Source organism: Nuphar pumila, chromosome 10 (genome assembly GCF_984573655.1).
Source record: "Nuphar pumila chromosome 10, dmNupPumi1.hap1.1, whole genome shotgun sequence".
NCBI classification, from domain to species: Eukaryota; Viridiplantae; Streptophyta; class Magnoliopsida; order Nymphaeales; family Nymphaeaceae; genus Nuphar; species Nuphar pumila.
Genome location: NC_143258.1, coordinates 44,610,776 through 44,627,226, shown reverse-complemented (window position 1 = coordinate 44,627,226; position 16,451 = coordinate 44,610,776). Strand labels below are relative to the sequence as shown.

At 39.1% G+C, this 16,451-nt stretch overlaps 1 protein-coding gene across 1 annotated transcript in view; it reads left to right on the top strand.

Annotated features, from left to right (window-relative positions):
* The window catches only part of LOC149826780 (E3 ubiquitin-protein ligase UPL6-like), a 146,926-nt gene extending 139,287 nt beyond the window's left edge, over nt 1–7,639 (top strand). Inside the window, exons 22-26 of the mRNA XM_090018976.1 lie at nt 1,428–1,508; nt 4,800–4,873; nt 6,842–6,913; nt 7,000–7,089; nt 7,188–7,639. Of these exons, the coding sequence (XP_089875102.1) occupies nt 1,428–1,508; nt 4,800–4,873; nt 6,842–6,913; nt 7,000–7,089; nt 7,188–7,254 (384 nt within the window). The 3' untranslated portion in view covers nt 7,255–7,639. The remainder of the gene's footprint in view (nt 1–1,427; nt 1,509–4,799; nt 4,874–6,841; nt 6,914–6,999; nt 7,090–7,187) is intronic.
* Nucleotides 7,640–16,451: the final 8,812 nt, after the last annotated feature.

The following is a 16,451-nucleotide window of genomic DNA, read 5'->3' as shown; positions in this document are numbered from 1 at the left end:
AACATGTAATACATACTGCAAGTCAGTTTCAATATGCACTCACATCGGTTCACATGACTGCCATATTAAAAATAGTTCGATATATCAAGAATACTATATCTAAATGGCTATTCTTATCCTCTTTAAATCTTATTGCTTATACTGATTCTGATTGGGGAGGAGATCACAATAACCGTCACTCAACTACAAGTTGTGTATTTGTAGGTGATTCCCTCATTTCTTGGCGATGCAAAAAACAACAGAAAGTTTCTTTATTTCCCACGGAAGTTGAGTATAGGACGATGACTATAACAACCGAGGTCGTGTGGATAAGATCATTACTTTCAGATTTGTGTATTGATGTTTCAGAACTTTCAAAAATATGCTGTTATAACAAAAGTGCCATATATATAGCCAACAATCACACATTTCATGAGCGAACGAAACATATTGAGATGAATTGCCACTATGTTCGAGAAGAATACTTGAAAGGGATGATTACTTTACCATATGTTCAGTCTGAGTTTTCGATTGCGGACTTCTTCACCAAAGCTCTTTCTCTACCAAGATTCTTATATCTTCTTCACAAACTATCGTGATTTCATCGTAAGTTTGAGGGCGAGTATTAAAATACTGTGAATATTATACCTAACTGATATACATATATTTATACAATATACGTATATCAAGTGTATTTTCATTATTTAATAATATGTATTTTAGTACAATCCATTAGGTATTGTAAGGTCTTTTTTATTTTCTTTTATTTTTTTTATTGTAAATTCAAAAGAGCTGTTAGGGTGACAGTCCAACGACTGTTGGACTGCCTCCCTTAAAGGCATGTGAGGCTCTATAAATAGAGCCTCACCTCACTGTGTATCTCTTGCTTTTCTAAAGCATTTCATGTGCTATTATAAGATCTATTTTTCTATTGTGCTCTTGTGGGTTTTGTGCCTTTGTGTTTTTGTGGAATTTGTGCTTTTGTGTATCTCTTTTATGAAATTGTCATCGGTCTATTAGAGACCATAGTATATTTGTACACTTGTGTAGCCCTTCGTTGGCATTGTAATTGTGAACTCTTGTTTCATTACATACACCCAACTTCGACCTTGTGGCAAGGGACGCCACCTGTGGGTTTCGAACTTGTGACATCCTGTCAACTTGGTGACATTCGCAAGTCACCCCTACTGTAAATATGAATGGTTTTTTTTCGTCTTCACTTGATTATATCTCTTTTTTTTTCACTTTTGGCTCTTCTTTGGTGAAATGCAAATTTTAGTTTAGAGATTGCAAGACTTATCTTTCTTTTACATTTGCCTTTGCATTCAATTTCTTTAGGTTTTCATTCTAATGAAGAGGTGTACGTTGTTGTGGAATTACTTGAACAAGTGTTGTTCGCTTTTATTTTAAGAAACTAATGTTGTTTCTTCTATCTTGTTGTCTTCCAGCTTCTTATTTCAGGATCACTTGATGGTATGGATGTTGATGACTTATGCTCAAGTGCACATTATGCTGGTGGATATCATGAGGTATTTTCATTTCTCTTGCCTATTGCAAAGTTTCATGTTTTCTTGCACATCATTGTGCTTTAAATATTTGACACCCTCCTTTTGTACAAGGCTTTCCATTCATCCTATTTCACTTTACATTATATGTGCTCACTCAGCTGAAGATATGCTAATAGCTTGACAGCTATTGGTTTTATCTTTGTAGTATCAACATGAAGACCACTAATACAATACAGAGAAGTTTGGTTTCAAATTTGTCTTGTTGCATCTTTAGTACCAACACTTTTTTTGTCTACAAATGTTAAAAGTTCTAGTATAACATCTTCTGCTGCTTCATTGTCATTCATCATTGCATAAATGACATCTTTAGCTTTCCGCATGACAGGTTTATTTTGATCTAAAAAATGTAAAACATGAAAAATTTAGCAACTAATTAACAAGTTACAAATTAATTAACAAAATTGAAACTAAATACATGTTTAAGATGTAAACATCATCTTAAACGAGAGAGAGAGAGAGAGAGAGAGAGAGAGAGAGAGAGAGAGAGAGAGAGAGAGAGAGAGAGAGAGAGAGAGAGAGAGAGAGATTTCATTCATACTTTAAGGATCTGAACCCAAAACATATCAGACAAAAGTTGAACTTTTGATCTACCAATATCTATGCACACATAGAATGGGGTCAGGTTAAACTTGGTTTCAACCTACGTTACAGCATATTTACGCCTGACTATATTTACTCCAAATTATTATTAAAAATGTGTAGTTTCATTAAAAAATACATATAAAATATTTGGGTCAGCCGCATTGGATCACATATCCAAGAAAAATTATATCCCAAACCCTACCCACATGTTACACTGTATAGTTTTGCGTCAGCCTGAACAATATTTAGGTCAAAATTTTTCATGCCCATACCCGACTATTCGGGTTTGGGTATCTAACACAAGCCTGACCTATTTGCACCCTAAGCACTATCACATTGTAACTTTTTTTTATATTATCCTTTCCATTTCTATCTTTCTTATTATATATAGTCATATTGTGCAATGATTTCTAAAATTTATGTATATTTATATTTTTAATAATTTTTAAAAAACATAATCTTTATTTATAATTACTAATTTCCATGTGTATGAAGCTCTAATGCTATTCCTAAAATTAGATTTTACATTGATAATCATCCTCAATTTCATTCTTATTTCAACAATTTAGATGGTGCTCTATCTCTCTCATGTGCAGATGCACGTGCCTGCCCACTAGTTTGTTCTAATAATATATGGGTTTGGATTAAGTTAAAATCCAAACCCATATATAAAGATATAGGTTTGGATTTTAACTCGATCCAGGCCCCATATTTTTATATATGGGTTTGGATTTTAATTCAATTTAAACACATTATATGTATAGTTAAACAATGTCTTTTTGATGTCTTATATTTTTTTGTATTTATCTCTTCTTTTATTCAAGGTATACTCATGTATTGTATACCTATTAGGTTTAGGGGTTAAGTATATTTAAAAGTATATTTTTAGGCTAGTTTAGGTATTTTCTTATTTTTTATTTTTGTTCTTATCTTGGTCATTCTTAGGATGACTAAATAATTGTTTTTTCCCTTTTGGTCATATTTCAAAATGACCAGCTAGCTGTTAGGCATAGTGCCTAACAGCTAGTTGGATGGGAGTCCAACTAGCCATTGGAGCTCTCCAACTAGCCGTTAGGCTAGCCCTCTTAATATATTAGTGAGTGTGAGAGAGTAATGGGTTTGTGAATGTATGTAATGTAAACATGAGATGTGTGTAATCGTATGATGCGTAAGTTTATGTTATTTATTATTCAGTTTATTAAATCAAGATTTATATTTTTAATTATTTGTTGTCGTTAAACCAGTTTGTGGTTTTCTATGCCTTTGTTAAATGCATTATGATAAAGCATAATGACTTTTTTGTATTCATTTGCAATCCTTGTCATAAAAACATTACTATTTTTAATTTATGTTGTGTGCCTCGGGTTCCATATCACGACATATATATACTAGAATATGAGAACTACGGCGTGAACCACGATTTCCATGGATTTTTGTGCTTTTCTCTTAAATCTAACTGTACGGATGTGATCTACATGCTTGGTTTTATGAGGGCCAGCTCTTGAATCATCTGATTATGATGCATAAACAAAATGTTTTAAGGCTTTAAAATCTTCATAAATATTCAAGCATCCAAAGATTGTATTTGTCATCGATAATACACAATCCAACAGTTGATTTCTAGCAAATTCACCATGCTGATCACATCTACATGGTTGAATTTGCAAAAACAGTTTGGGAAATGCCCAGTTCACACAGTAGTTCTCCTATTTCTAGTTCTCATATTATAGTGACTCTCTATGTATATAGCATCATACCCTTGTACCTGCATTTTTAGAAATTGCTGTGTCATACCCTCGAACCCGTACCTGCACCCCATAGCTATATGACATATGGAAGAAGTAGAAGAGACTGGAGAGAATAAGAAGGCATGAGATTTTTCATGTGAAAATTAGATATGGAGGAAGAGGGTTTTAGAAGGTTATATGCATTTACCAGGCTTTAATCATGTTGGATGGAGCCAGAGGCTCAATAAAAGATATCCTGATTAAACAGAAGTAACCCGTGTTCCTTTAATGTGTGGTTCATACCTCTATGTGAAAAGCAGTGAGATGGGTACCAGATATGACACAGAAGCCACTTGGTGTGATGTGGTGGCTATGTAAAACTGCATGTTCAGCTATACGTGTTTGTTTATGTCTGTGTAATCTCAGTTAATAATGCATGAATGCTGTATTATAGTTATTGCAATTCAGAAATAACCTATTTACTTGACTGCCTGTAGGCTAAAGAAACTATAGGGGAAGTTTTAAAAGGAATAGTTTTTGGTATGGATATCTTGCTAGAAATGGATGGATTTGATCAAACATGACACTGACAACGTCCATCTAAATTATGGCCATCTCCATCTCTAGTGATGTGTTTCCCATCTATCTCTGTATCTAACCATGTCAACATGCAACATGAAAACTAACGCATCCTTGTAGTAGGTTTCTCTTGGTACTTGAAATCCAGTCGTTACATAATAGAATAAAGGACTTATAAGTTACAAAAATAACCCTGCCTGCTTCTTTGAGCAATTTTTTGTGGATATGCTCATGAATTTAATATTCTTTCTAGAGGCTGTTATCAATAATGCAGAACTTTATATTTTTATGTTATTCTGTCCTTTTCCAGTGGTATTTTTGTTGAGCATTTCTAATCATCTCTGATTTTTCTCCTTTCCAACAGAAGCATCCTGTCATTGAGATGTTTTGGGAAGTCCTAAGGGGCTTCTCACCAGAGCACCAAAAGAAATTTTTGAAGTATGTATTCTTGTCCTGTCTTGTCAAATTATGTACTCCTGCCTGTTGACGACATACTACCAGTTAGTTTCAATTGTCTTCTCAGCATGTCAATGGGAAATATTATGCAAGTATGCTTAAAATGTTGGATCTGGACCTTGTTTTTATTTTACTATTGGTGCTTGATTATACCAATCTTTTGATATTATATTATCCATGATATACTGTGTGTGTGAGCATTTGGTTGCACAAATGCATGCATATGTTTGCGTGTGAATGCGAGCATGATTCTTTGTGCATTGCATGGTGTCTGACGGGGTTTTATGATTCTATTTCTTGTCAAAACTTTTTTCTTCCCTTGCTCAGTGTTAGTTCCATGCATGGGATTGCCTCCATATAATATCTTTCAAGGATGAAATTCTTTTTGAATTGTTGAAATTTGTTAAGCAAAGCACATATTTTTGGAAATGACTTTTGACATTTTTTCACTTAAGTTCATCATTTCATAGTTGGCAAAATTGGGCCCAATTTCTACTTTTACTACAATAAAATCCAGCAATTTGCTTGCCTAACAACTTTTTCACGTCTTAGCATTACACCATATTCTTCACCTGTTCTTTGTGAAGTAATTCCCTATTTCCTGCTCAAGGAAATTATTTTTTTTAAAATCACATCCAACGAGTGGAAAATATTACACATGCTCTGATCAACTTTAGAGATAATTTGCACATGCATTGGTACGACCTTAATGCAAGTAAAGATCATAAAGACTCCTGGTGACTCGGGTGCACAATCATGTGTTAACTGTCAACCTAGATGATAATGATTCATATGTTTAAACTGGAAATCTGTTGGTACAATATATGTGTTCATATGCCGTTGAATTGTCTAAAGTCAAATATTTGGCACATTGTTCTTCCCATCTAGCATGATGTCATGTGATGATTAATGGTTGCTAAATTAAATGAATTTTAGAGACCTGAAGAAAATGCATGTGATAGAAAGGCTGGACAGAAAAATACTTTTGTGAAGTTTGTGGAAGAACCAAGGTTACCAGACTAGGAAGCAAAAGCTCGAAACGGTACGGGAAGCGGAAGCGAGAAGCGATGCATTTTAAAATGTATAGGAAGTGGGAAGCGAGGAATTATATATATATATATATATATATATATATATATATATATATATATATATATATATATATATATTGAATGAGAATCAAAATGAAACACAAATAAAAGCTAAAATAAAAGTGACTAATATTAAATTTCAGGATTTTTTAGTGTAAGAATTAAATTTTTAACAAAATCTAAAAATGATGGCTACCAATTTAGAGAAAGCACATGGAAGTGAGTGAGAAAGAGAAAACACTAAAAATATGAGAAGTTGAGTAAGAGAACATACAAGAAGAATAGATGAAGCGTGTGGAAAGCATAAAAGAAGCATGGGTTAATCGAGGTTTTCATCAAGTTTTGGAAGTGAGAAGTATCACGCTTCCGAACCCAGTTTTCGGGATATTTTGGGTTCAAATAATTGGCAGTTCGACCTTGGGATTTACACAAGGAATAATTTAACACATGAAAACCCTGGAAGAAGATTAACATGTTCTCTTTGCTGCTGCCTTCCTTTTTCAGAATTTAATTAGCTATGCCACATTTTCAGTTGATAACCTTTGGATATTACTTGCATGTCTGCAGAGTCAATGCTGTTATTTTTTTTTTTATCAAGTCGTTTATGTGAATCATGCCAAGCCCCAGTTTCTGTATAAAGCATGATTAAGCAAAAGCTTTTCTGGCTCATACGCTTGGGGCCTTCAACAACCTTGGCGGTCTCACAGTGCAGATCCTTTGTGCTTTACAGTGATAGATTGCCAGTGACTTGATTCAGTGGAGTTTATGTCAGTAATGCTCACATGTACATGTCTCGACCTGCCCCTAACAGAAAATAAAAAATAAAGAAATAAATTGTGATTTGCTATTGATATCTCAGGTTTGTTACTGGATGCTCTCGTGGACCCCTTCCTGGATTCAAGTACTTGGAACCAAGATTTTGTATACAAAGGTGCATTTTTGATAAGTTTTTCGTTTCTGTACTAGCACCTATAAAACAAGATCTTACTCATGTTCGTTCTTTTGTGCAATCTGTAGGGCCGCTACTGAAGATGCGTCTGACACCCTTGATCGATTACCAACCTCTGCAACTTGTATGAATCTTTTAAAGCTTCCTCCTTACAAAAGGTATACGTTCGCATCCTCTTATGTTATTGAAAGACCACCTTTTTTCATGGTCTTTTACAAGTTGCTTAGCTGTTGTGTTTGTTCGCGTGTGTTCTCAGCAAGGAGAAAATGGAAATGAAATTGATGTACGCAATAAGTGCAGACGCTGGATTTGATTTAAGTTGATCATATGTCAATTCAGTGACATGTCTAATAGATTGCTCACCCAACTGCTGTGGTCCAGTTCTTCCACAAGCCCTGACTAATCGTGGCTTGTCCTTAAAACAAAAAGTATGGGTGGTACAGAGCATTGCTCTATCTAAATGAGCTTGTGGCTTCCCCCCGTCTGGAGTTTTGTACATATATTACATATATGCTGAGGGAAAGGCTATTATTTATTTTTTGTTGATGTACATAGGGTGGAGGCGTCCGTCCCCGACCTGTATAAGCTGGAGACATGCCTGAAATTTGTAAGGTTACATATCCAGACAGGCTGTTGTTACTGGATACGCCCATGGGACATAAAATTATGATCGACATCTGCATGTTTCTAATATATCAATCTTTCATGTTACGGGAGCCTGTGCACTGATGTTTCCTTTCGTCTGAGTTGATGAATTTGTATGTTCCCTCGTAGTAGTAGAATTGCATGATGTGCATATAGAAAAGATCATTGTATAGAATGCATCCATCGAATGTTCCCTCAGCAGTGGAAATTGTAAGATGTATAAAATGCATCCATTGAATGCTGTGAGGTCCTTTCAAAAAATTCCTGCAGTTGTTTTTTGCTCAAGCTAAACCTTTGTTTGGTGATGCATTGATTTTTATCTCTGAAAACACGTCCAAGTGTGAAAAATAATATGATGTTTTTTATACCGAGTAAACTATGACAAACGCGTCCACATGTTCAGATTAAGCAAAAGGCAACTGCAATTAGGATATTTTGAAGGAACCTAACGGTGTGTGTGTGTGCGCGCGCGCGTGCCAATACATTTTTGATCTTCTAAGCATGTTTTGCATATTAGGTTTTTTCAATTACAAAATGTGATTTTATGAGCATTGAAATTATAACTAGAGGCCTTTTATTTTTGAATCATTTCAAAAACTTGCTGACCTTGACAATTTGATGGTCTAGGAAAATTAGAGGCCTTTGAATTTTGAAGCATTTCAGAAACTTGCTCTCTTAGATCCAAGATTCGTCTTGGGTTTATTTATTTATTTTCATTGGATTTTATATCCTACTCTCTTTAAATTAATTTTGTCTGTTCAAATTACAAGTTAGGGTATTTTTTTTTTATATCCTCTAGCTTCCATGTACATTCTTCGATTTCGTGACGATGCCAACAGACCTTGACATGTGATATCGTTTTTGACCTAAACACTTGGTCTTGTCGATCAACGATTGCTATCGGTCTTTTTTCGAACGTCAAGTCCCTTTGAATATCTATATCATCGTAGTGAATGATGTGTGATGGGTCACAAACATACTTTCTTAGCATAAATACGTGGATTTGAGCGTATTGAGGTAGCGTCACATGGTAAACTGCCTCACCGATCTAAGATCTTGAAAGGTTCGACAAATTTGGGACCCAACTTTTCTTTTTTTTCGAACCAAAAAACGCTCTTTGTCAGAGATATTTTTACAAAAACCATACCTCTAGTCGAGAGTATGTAAAGCCTCATTAAAAAAAATAGTTGGATCTGGATCCGACCTGGATCCAAACCCCCCCTCCCCCTAATGCCTTTAAATAAGCGTACAGGGAGGGTTTCCTCTTTCACAGAAGAGGAAATCCCCCAACTCGCTCTCTCTCTCTCGACGCCTCTCCTCTCTCCTGCTCTCGTTTCCTTACAGTGAGCTTTCGTCCGACTGACCCCCTCGCCCCCTCAACAGCAGCTCCCTCTCCCTCATTCTTTCTCTGCTCCCCTCTCACCCTCGCCTGACTCTCTCTCTTGTTCGTCTGTCGACGTTGGTGACCTCCAGGTATGCCCCTAACCCCCCCTCTTTCCTCTAATGTATTCTTTCGTTTTCTTCTTCATCATCCCCCTTTTATCTTCGTCGGTAGGACGACAACGGCGACGCCCCCTGTCGTTTGTATTGGGTCGATCGGCAGGGGCAAGGCCCTTGCCCCGGTCCTTTCAACTTTAGCAGTGGAGGGGCTGACCCTCTCCATGCCTTCTCAAAATGCGAGGGAGGGGCTCGACCCCCTCTCTGTTTCCTTTTTCGCCAAGGAGGGGCCGAACCCCCTCCCTGTTAAACGGGAATGTAAGGGAGGGGCTCAACCCCCTCCCTTTTTCCTTTTTCGCTAGGGAGGGGCTGAGCTCCCTCCCTGTCTCCCTGTTTTACAGGATGCGAGGGAGGGGCTCGACGTCCCTCCCTGTTCCCTATTTCGCCAGGGAGGGGCTGAGCCCGTCCCTGTCTCCTTGTTATATGAGATACAGGGAAGGGGCTCAACCCCCTCCTTGTTTTCCTCTTTCGCCAGGGAGGGGCCGAGCTCCCTCCTTGTCTCCTTGTATGGGTTACGGGGAAGGGGCTCGACCCCCTCCTTGTTTCTCCTTTTCACAAGGGAGGGGCTGAGCCCTCTCCCTGCTTCCCTTTTTACGCAAAGGGAGGGGCTGAGCCCCTCCCTACTCTTGTTTGGGTCTAGGGTCTTATTCATCTCATCAGCTCAACCCACCCTTCACCTTTCACTGTTGTAGGCAGGGCTGAGCTTGGTTTGATTGTCGAGCCCACCTGGCTCTCCTGTTTTATCTTTCGAGCTTGTTATATATATTCATGCTTTGCTCTTTCACAGCTTACACGATGGATCTTGCTCACGCCCCGCGGCTCGAGCCCTTCGTTACTTACACACGAAGGCAAGTGTAACCTCTAGACTCCCCAAGGTAGGGGAAAGTTGCACAATGAACTTTGGACGAACTGAACTAAGTTAAAACACTTAAAATGTAAATTAAATATATATATATATATATATATATATATATATATATATATATATATATATATATATATATATATATATATATATATATTTATAGTAGTATGCTTTTAATCTCAAGGATGCAGTTTTGCGATCCTTGTCTTCATTACTTGCTGTCATTTACTTTTCTTCGTTGCGCTTTAGTGCATAGGTTGATTTCCTTTACGCATTTATTTGGCTTGATACATGGTTTCATGTATCAAGCATCACTTTGTATCATTTACTTTTCGCCGTCACACTTTAGTGCACAGGCTAATTTCTTTTACGCATTTATTTGGCTTGATACACGGTTTTGCGTATCATCGCTTTCGGTCATTTACTTTCATCACCACGCTTTAGTGCACACGCTATTTGCTTTTCTGCATTTACCTGCTTACGCATTTGTTTAGCCAAAGTATGGTTTCATACCTCGTGCATTGCTTTGTGCATTTACTTGGTTATGTCTCTATTGCTGTCATGTTTATTTGGCTGAGGTACAATTTCATACCCCGTGCACCGCTTACGCATTCTTGCGCTCAATGCGGGTCTTCACATTTTAAGGATTGTTGGCACCTTGTTGTCGCACTGCTTCATGCACGGGCTCACATTTCTATGATAACTTACACATGTGTAAGTTTAAGACTAGAGCATAATCTATTTCGCTTATTTGTTTCAAAATAACACAAGCGACACTTGTGTATTCCAGTTTTTAAAAAGGGATTCCTAAAGCGAATCCGTGTTCCAAATGCGTAGCCTTGATGAGTTGGATTTTAAAAGTCTGTCGTTGCGAATTTGCAACCCAGTCTCTCGAATCAATGTATTTGGGAGAGAGGGTTTTACTACCTCTGTTTGTGTATCCGATATGACTTGGATAACCCCTGGTTTATTGATACAAAAATGTATTTGGGTGAGATTCTTTTGAGAAAACACATATCTTGTTTATCAAAACTAGTATCAAGTCATGCGTTGCGTACAAATACTTTGATAAACGGACGAGAGATTAGTGACAATCTCATAACGTGCAAATAACACAAGTGTTGTACATCAATTTCGAAAGATAAAACTTGTCAAAGGAGTTTCTGCATTACATTGCTTCTTTGCGAAACTTTGTGCTGGGGTTTCTTTTTTGTGAAACCTATACCCCTTTTGTTGTAGCGTACTCGTAGACATACGGGTCATGTCAGTGCTACGATGATCTGATGAGACAGTCATGTGATCTCGAATCGTGCTAATGACACAATGTTGTAATCACATAAATAGTGATAACTCACCTTCACCAGCAAGATGCACGAGTTGGGTCGAATAGACCAGAGCATGCAAAATGAGTCTTCAGTTAAATAAAACCTGAAGCGCTCATTCGACATGTTTCCTGTCAAGAGTGAGGATGTGATAATACAAAAACTTTGATGGACAGGTTGTTAACAACCACTCCTTGGGCAATGACTCGGTATCCTCAGTCATCAGAGTTAGGGAACAAGACTACTAGAGATTATCTTAGGTGGTAGATCCCACAGACTTCTATAGAAGTAGGATGCATCCGTTGTCTACGTATGCCCTTGGGGAATTCTCTTTCGGTCACTGACCGTCCCCTTAGGAGGGGACTCAACTAGCTATTCAGGGTATTGGAAAATACATGGCATAATGGACCCCCAAACTAGTCTCAGTTGTTTCTACGATTCGTGCCTTGCACGTATCCGCATGCCAACTAAGTATCAAAACAAAAGTTATCCTGTTCACTTCTTGTTTGCTTTGTACTATTTGTTAATTGTTGCTTATGCTAGTTATAGCATTTACTTCTAGTGATGAACTGTTTATGCTAATTGTAGCATTTACTTGTTTTGATGAACTGCTTCTATAGTTTCTCATTTGTATAAACTGTTGAGCACTACAGAATTAAATGCATATACTTAATTTTGTTCTCTTCTGTCCTATTTAAGCACCTACCAGTTTTTTGTGAGACTGACCTATTTCATGGGCACAAATTCCGAATAGGTTGCAAGAGAGGCGATGTCGCGATTATGAGATAGTTCAAGATCCCACTGTTTTGCTGTCAGCTCACATCCTATACTTTTGGGTTTTTGGCAAGGGTTTTCCTCAGAAAAACCAAATTTTGTACCATCAGATCTTATTTTGAATGCAATAGCTTATTAAAATGTTTGCAAGTTACTTCTATGTGAAAATTTGGATTTTTACGCTAACGTGCCCATGGTTATATCTTTCTTATTCAAAGAACATCGTTTCCGTTGATATGTTAAACAAAACTCTTTAAAAAACTTTGATAAGAAAATAAATTTTCAGTCTTTTGAACTTTTAAAAAAGGTTTATAAGTTCAAAATTTTGGGACGTTATAGAAGGTGAGTTCTCGATGACGCCGATCAACATAACACTTCTGCCGACACTGAGCAGAACAGAGACATTCCCTAATCATCTGTACTTGCTGAGTATAGTGTTGTAGCACTATTAGCGAATCCAGCTTCCATTCACCGACCTCGTCCCAGTAGGTGGGTGATCGACAAGGTCTCTCGTACAAGGCCTCGTACGGGGCCATCCCGATGCTAGCATGATAATTGTTATTGTACGCGAATTCTGCAAGACTGGTATGAGAATCTCATTCTCCCTTCCAGTCCATCATGCAAGCCCGCAATATGTCCTCCAAGGTCTGAATGGTGTGTTCCGACTGCCTGTCAGTCTGAGGGTGGAAGGCAGTGCTGAACTTCAACTTCGTTCCCAAAGCCAATTATAGTTGTCCTCAGAACCTCAAAGTGAGTCTCGGGTCGCGATCAAAGATAATCGAGACCAGAACACCGTGCAACCTCACAATTACCCTGACATAAAGGTTTGCCAAACTGTCTAGTGACTGACTAAGGTGAATGGGAAGGAAATGAGTCGACTTGATGAGTCTTTTGACTATCACCGAAATCACGTCATGTTTCCTTTGCGTCCTTGGCAAACCAACTATGAAGTCCATAGTGATGTCCTCCCACTTTCATAGTGGGTTTTCCATCTGCTGCATCACACTGCCTGACCTTTGGTGTTCGATCTTGATTTGTTGGCAGGTCAAACACTTTGAAACATACTCGGATACATCTCGCTTCATTCCGCTCTACCAGTACCTTCGTTGCAAATCCTTAAACATCTTTGTGTCACCTGGGTGAATAGTATATCTTGACTTGTGAGCCTCTGCGAGTATTTTCTCTCTCAAAACCAGATCGTTTGGAACCTAAAGGCGATTCTTTAGCCATATGCTTCTTTCCTCTTTCAGGCAGAAGGGGGTATCAGCCAGTTGCGCTTGAGCCTTTAGCTTCTTATAATGCGCATTCATCTTCTGTCCGACAATGATCCTAGCAAGTAGCTCAGGTTGAGCTACCAGGTTGGATAAATTGATCAAACCTTGCGTGATTGCAAATGATTCCCATGAGACCAAATCTTCCATCAACTTCCATCCAACGTATAACAGACTGATCAAAACGCCAAAAGCCTTGCAGCTGAGGGCGTCAGCCACAACATTCGCCTTTCCTGGGTAGTAGGAAAGGGTGAATTCGTAATCTTTAAGGAATTCTAGCCAATGTCGCTGATATTCAACTTCTTCTGAGAGAACATGTATTTTAGGCTCTTGTGATGTGTAAAAGCTTCGAACTGCTCTCCGTATAAGTAATATTGTCATATCTTTAATGCGAAGACCACCGCTGCTAATTCCAAATCATGAGTCAGATAATTCTTCGCATGGATTTTAAGTTGATGCGAGGCATATACAATCACTTTTCCGTTTTGCATTAGGACACAACCTAAGCCTATCCCAGAAGCGTCAGTGTGGATCATGAAACCGCCTTGACCCAAAGGTAAGGCCAAAATAGGAGTACTGGTGAGTCTTTCCTTCAATATCAAAAAACTTTCCTCGCACTTATCGTCTCACACAAATTTTGCCTCCTTCAGCAAATTCATCATAGGTAGAAAAATCTTAGAAAAGTTCTGGATAAACCTTCGGTAATATCCAGCTAATCCAAGAAAACTCTTAATGTCACAAACGTTCATCAGTTGTTGTCAATTCAATACAGCATCTACCTTTGTAGGGTCCATGAACACTCCTTCTTTGGAGATAACGTGTCCAAGGAACATAACCTCCTTGAGTCAAAACTCACACTTAGAGAACATGGTGAACAAGTGTTCCTTTCGCAAGGTTTCCAAAATGATGCCCAAATGCTCACGATGTTGCTCTCGGCTTTCAAAATAAACCAGGATGTCATTGATTAATATGATTACGAAGGTGTCCAAAAATGGCTTGAACACTTGGTTCATGAGATGCATGAAAGTTGCAGGTGTGTTGATGAGTTCGAAGGGCATGACGGTAAACTCGTAATGCCCGTATCTAGTCTGAAAGGCCGTCTTGGAGATATCATCTCCCTTAATTCTAAGTTGATGGTACCCAGATCTAAGGTCGATCTTTGAAAAGATCCTGACCTTCTATAGCTGGTCGAATAAATCCTCGATGTGTGGCAATGGATACTTATTCTTTATTGTGGTTTGGTTGAACATCCGGTAATCGATGCACAACTGCAATGATCTGTCCTTATTTTCACGAACAGGACAAGCGCTTTCAAGGGCGAAACGTTGGGATAAATGAATCTCTAATCCATTAACTTTTGCAACTACTTCTTGAGCTCCTTGAGCTCGACTAGCGCCATCCGGTAGGGTACCTTGAAAATCAGTGCAGTACCCGATAGCAATTCAATGTTGAATTCTACCTCTTGGGCCAGGAGAAGTCCTGACAGCTCCTCCGAGAATACATCGGGAAACTCATGAACCATGTCCAGATCTCTTATAGGAACTTGCACCAGTTCGGATTGGACGACACTAACGAACAAGGCAGTGCATCCTTTCCTCAAGTAGTTATGCGCCTTCAACATTAAAATCATTTGGCTCGCACGGAGAGGCTTTGTGAGCTTGAAATCCACCCTAGGCAATCCTGGTGGAGATAAAATGACTTTCCCATCATGACAAAAAACCTTTGCGTGATATTTATGCAGCCAATCCATGCCTAAGATAATATCAAATTCGGTCATATCAAGCAGGATTGCACAGGCAGGCAGATGCTGGACTGCCAAAACTACATTCATCTGTGGCACGTAGGTAGCACAAACCGTGTTTTTCTCAATCGGGTTATACACATTCAAAGCATTATTAAGGGGTTTTACACGTACATGCAATTGATCAATAAAATTTACAAAAATGAAGGAATGTGTTGCACCACAATCGAAAAGTACGAGGGCCACTTGGTCAGTGACCATAATGGTACCTTGTACGAGTTCTCCCTTGGTCAATTCCTTGATCGTGGTGGCATAAACGTGTCCTGACGCCTTCTTCTGATCGCTCGACTGCGGTTGTTGCGACTAATGCTGCTGCGGTGGGTGAGGGAGCAGAGGTGCTCCGTTGTTCTGCCTAAGGTCATCAGCCACCTTCTTGCGGCATTCTCGTATGTAGTGGCCCATCTTGCCATAGTATAGGCATCCGTCTGTCTCGCGCGGGCAAGCCTGCCCAGAGTGTGATCGTCTGCATTTGGGGCAGATATCGCCAGCTTGCTGCCTGGCTGAAGGGTTGCTCTGAGGTCGTTGATGCTTTAAAGAAGGAACCTATTTCTTTCCTCCTTCAATCTTTACGTGAAAGGGTGGCCACTTGACTTGGCCGCCGGATGGAGTCTTTGGCTCACCACTCGCAACGGGTGGCTTTATGCTCGAGGTGCTCTTAGAGCGCTCCCACTCTTCGCTCAGGAGTGTAGTGTCTGCAACCACCACAGAGAAGGTTGATGGCATACTGGTTAGGACTCGATGTCTGAGTCCTTCCTTCAACCCTCGAATAAATTTTCTCACTTGTTCGCGATCGTCTTTGAACAGGTTAGGGCAGTAGCGCTTCAGCCTTTGGAATTTAGCGATGTAATCTGCGAAGCTCAAATTGCCTTTGCTGAGCTTCAAGAACTCCACCTTCTTCTTTTCCCTCGCATGAGGAGAAAAGTAGTTCCCCAAGAAAGCTTTTTCTGAAGGCTTCCCAAGAGATCGCTGAAACTCTCGGGAACTACACATCCCGAGCTATGTCCCACCAATTGCGGGCATCGTCCTTCAGTCTAAAGGTCCTGAATAATGTCCTTTTGTCATCTGAGACCGACAAAACTTGGAACACACGTTACAGTTCCTTAACCCAGTTTTCAGCCATGTTTAGGTCTGGCTTGCCGGTGAAGGTCGGGGGATTGAGCTTCAAGAATTTCTCATACGACCCTGTCGTATGCTAACTGAGCTCAGAGAAGGATGCTTGATCCCTTTGCGAATGAACCTGGCTTCGTATTGCCTCAACCAGGGTACTCAGGGAATCCATCACGAAACCCTGCTGTTCTGACCATTAGTCAGCAAAATTCTCATTCGAGCTCCTCACTATCCTTAA